This window comes from Cajanus cajan, chromosome 4 (assembly GCF_000230855.2).
Source record: "Cajanus cajan strain Asha chromosome 4, NIPB_CcT2T_4, whole genome shotgun sequence".
In the NCBI taxonomy this organism is placed as follows: Eukaryota; Viridiplantae; Streptophyta; class Magnoliopsida; order Fabales; family Fabaceae; genus Cajanus; species Cajanus cajan.
In genome coordinates this window covers 76,648,831-76,651,922 of record NC_138520.1, presented here as the reverse complement: position 1 = coordinate 76,651,922, position 3,092 = coordinate 76,648,831, and the positions used below count along the sequence as shown (strand labels likewise).

Here is a 3,092-nt window from a genome sequence, read left to right as displayed (position 1 = left end):
TAAACTAATTTAAAAGTTATGGATGAAATAGATTAATGCACATGACCCCCTTATGTTAAAATTAACCAGAGAAGATCTTTCATTAAAAATTATCATTAGTTCATCGATTTTTATAATTTTTGTTTTAAAAGTCGTACGTAGATAATTTTTTTTTATCAGTTGAAAGTGTAAAAGTTTTTACAACGATGTTGTATGAAAATTGAACTCTTGATATATTTACCAACAAAATATTCAAAAATAAATTTAATTTTTTTTTCTCTCTCTCTCTACCTTTAAAAATTGTTTTCAACAGTTGTGTAGTATATTCTGAGAACTGCATTGGTGAAGCCCAATGGCATTGACACTAGTCACCAGAGCACCCCGGTACCAATTAGCAAGCCCAAATCAAAAATCGCCCAAAACAAAAAATAGCATCCCCTAAAACCCTAGTCTCTGTTTCTCTCTCTTTCTCTTTCTTTCTTCATCACACTCAAACTCGCGATTCATTTCGTTCCAAACCCCAATCCCTCGATTCGTTCTTTTGCAGCAATGAGACACCAATGGCGTCTTCTTCACCATTTCATTCGTTCTCGCCACCGCATTCTCAACCACTCTCAGGTACGCACCTCTCACTCTTCCATCCCCCATCGTTTCACTGCCAATTCCACGTTCCCGTTAAACCCTAGTTTCCGTCGTTTCTCCTCCGAACCCGTCCTCGCACACGCCGACACCGACCACATCCTCGTCGCCGACATTTTCTCTAAACCTACGAATTCCGACGAGTTGAAAACCCTCCTCGATTCGAATCGCGTTTCGATCACCCACGACGCTGTCCTCGCGGTTCTGTGGAAGCTCGAATCCGACGTGGACGCCGCGCGGAGGTTCTTCCGGTGGGTTTCGGAGAACCACCCCGAGAGGCTGAGCTCCAAGTGCTACAACTCGATGCTCCGAGTTTTGGGGACGAATGGTGTCGTTCACGAGTTTTGGGATATGGTCAATGTCATGAAGAAAAAGGGTTATGGGATTTCCAAGGGTGTGAAGGAGACGGTGTTGGAGTGTTTCGAAAAGGGTGGGATGAATGCTGATGTGGCGAAATTGAAGGGTTTGTTTGATAACGTGGATGAGAAGAATTGTGCTGTAGTGTGTAGGATTGTGAGGCACAATGTGTGGGGTGATGATGTTGAGAGGCAGATTAGGGATTTGAATGTTAGGTTCTCCGGCGACGTGGTTAAGGCGGTTTTGGAGGGTTTGGCTTTGGAGCCGGTGAAGGCGTTGATATTTTTCCGGTGGTTGGAGGAGAGTGGGATGTTTAAGCATGATGGGGGAACTTATAACGCGATGGCGAGGGTGTTGGGGAGGGAGGATTCGATTGATCGGTTTTGGAAGCTTGTTGGTGACATGAGGAATGCCGGGTTAGAAATGGAGGTTGAGACCTTTGTCAAGGTTTTGGGGCGGTTTTGTAAGAGGAGGATGGTTAAGGATGCTGTGGAGCTGTACGAGTTTGCTATGGCTGGCGTGAATAAGCCTTCGGTTGAGTGCTGTGTCTTTCTGTTGAGAAAGGTTGCTGCTGGGAAAGAGTTGGATATGGATTTGTTTTCGAGGGTTCTGAAGGTTTTTACCGGAAGAGGGAATGCGTTGACTGATTCTATGGCCGATGCTGTCCTGAAGTCTTTGACCAGTGTTGGTAGGACTGGAGAGTTGAATAAGGTTTTGAAAGAAATGGAAGATTGTGGATTTGTAGCTGGTGGTAGATTGCAGGGTAAAATTGCCTTTAAACTTAGTGCTGGTGGTAACAAGGAACAAGCTCGCGAATTCATGGAAAGAATTGAAGAGTCTGGGTCTAATCTTGATCACGAGACATGGGAATGTTTAATTAAGGGGCACGGTGCAGCTGGGAACCTTGATAAAGCTTTTGATTCTTTTAAAGAGATGGTTGAGAAAGAGGGGGTCGCTTCTGCAAGCCATACTTTTCACGTGTTAATGAATTCATATTGCGAAAAGAATAGGGCAGTAGATGCCTGCAAGATTCTTTGTCGACTGGTGAATGAAAAACAGTTAAAGCCCTTGCATTCTACTTACAAGCTGCTGGTAAATCAGTTATTAGCCCAGGGAGGATTTGCAGATGCCTTAATTATTTTGGGTTTAATGAGAACCCATGGATTTCCACCTTTTATTGATCCATTTATTGAACACTTGTCGAAGTGTGGAAGTGGTGATGATGCTGTGTTGTTTCTCAAGGCAATGACATCAAAGAGGTTTCCATCTACATCCGTGTTTCTTCGAATGTTTGAAGCCTTTTTCAAGCACGGAAGGCATGAAGAAGCACAAAATTGCCTCTCTAAATGTCCACGCTTCATCCGCAATCATGCTGATGTCTTGAATCTCTTTTGTTCCATGAACTCTAAAGAAGCTGCTTCTTCTGGTATGTTGGCTGCTTAAGTTTTCAGAATATATCTCGTGTTGTACTCTCTTCAGAAGTATCTGCAATTGCTGTTGTTCGGAAATTTTGGCGAGTGCTTATTCTTTTTTCCTTGATCTTAATTATTGGAAAATAAGTTTAATCTTGCTTTGAATAAAGCCAATCAACCAAAATTTTTGACATTCAAAGATTTTTTTCCTATGCAACTTGTGTTTCTCATGTACCTCAATTCTTTTCTCATACATCATTATTGATCGAAGGACTCCAAACAAATGCTTTGGTTGGTGCTTTGACAGTGGCAGACTTTGTAGTTCAACATCCTGGTTTACACTGTCTTAATGTACATTTTAGATTAAAGTGATGCTATATAAGCAACATGTTAACACCAAAAACTGACAATTCTTTCTACATTTGATTTACTTTTGGTTGTGTTCACTTCAATGTTATCCGACAATTGTTTTTTGCACAAAAATCTTCAGTATCGCTCACTTGTCTCCTTCAATATATTATGCAAGCTTCATTTTTGCTTGGACTGAACCCTTTTCATATGGGATAGTGGGATGATAATATGTTTCTAGTCTGGATTGAAGTAATGCAACCTGATCAAGAGTTGTTGCTTAGCCTGGTTAATTGTTTCTTAGCTTAGTTATTGTGTTTCTTTACCATTTACATTGGTTTACGAGGAGCCACAACC

The 3,092-nt window shown here is 41.5% G+C and overlaps 1 protein-coding gene across 1 annotated transcript; it reads left to right on the top strand.

The window, feature by feature from the left end:
• The first annotated feature begins 378 nt into the window (after positions 1-378).
• LOC109800358 (small ribosomal subunit protein mS81 (rPPR8)-like) lies at positions 379-2,833 on the top strand. The gene has a single exon (XM_020361148.3). The coding sequence runs from the start codon at positions 529-531 to the stop codon at positions 2,416-2,418; it is 1,890 nt and encodes a 629-aa protein (XP_020216737.2). The 5' UTR covers positions 379-528; the 3' UTR covers positions 2,419-2,833.
• Positions 2,834-3,092: the final 259 nt, after the last annotated feature.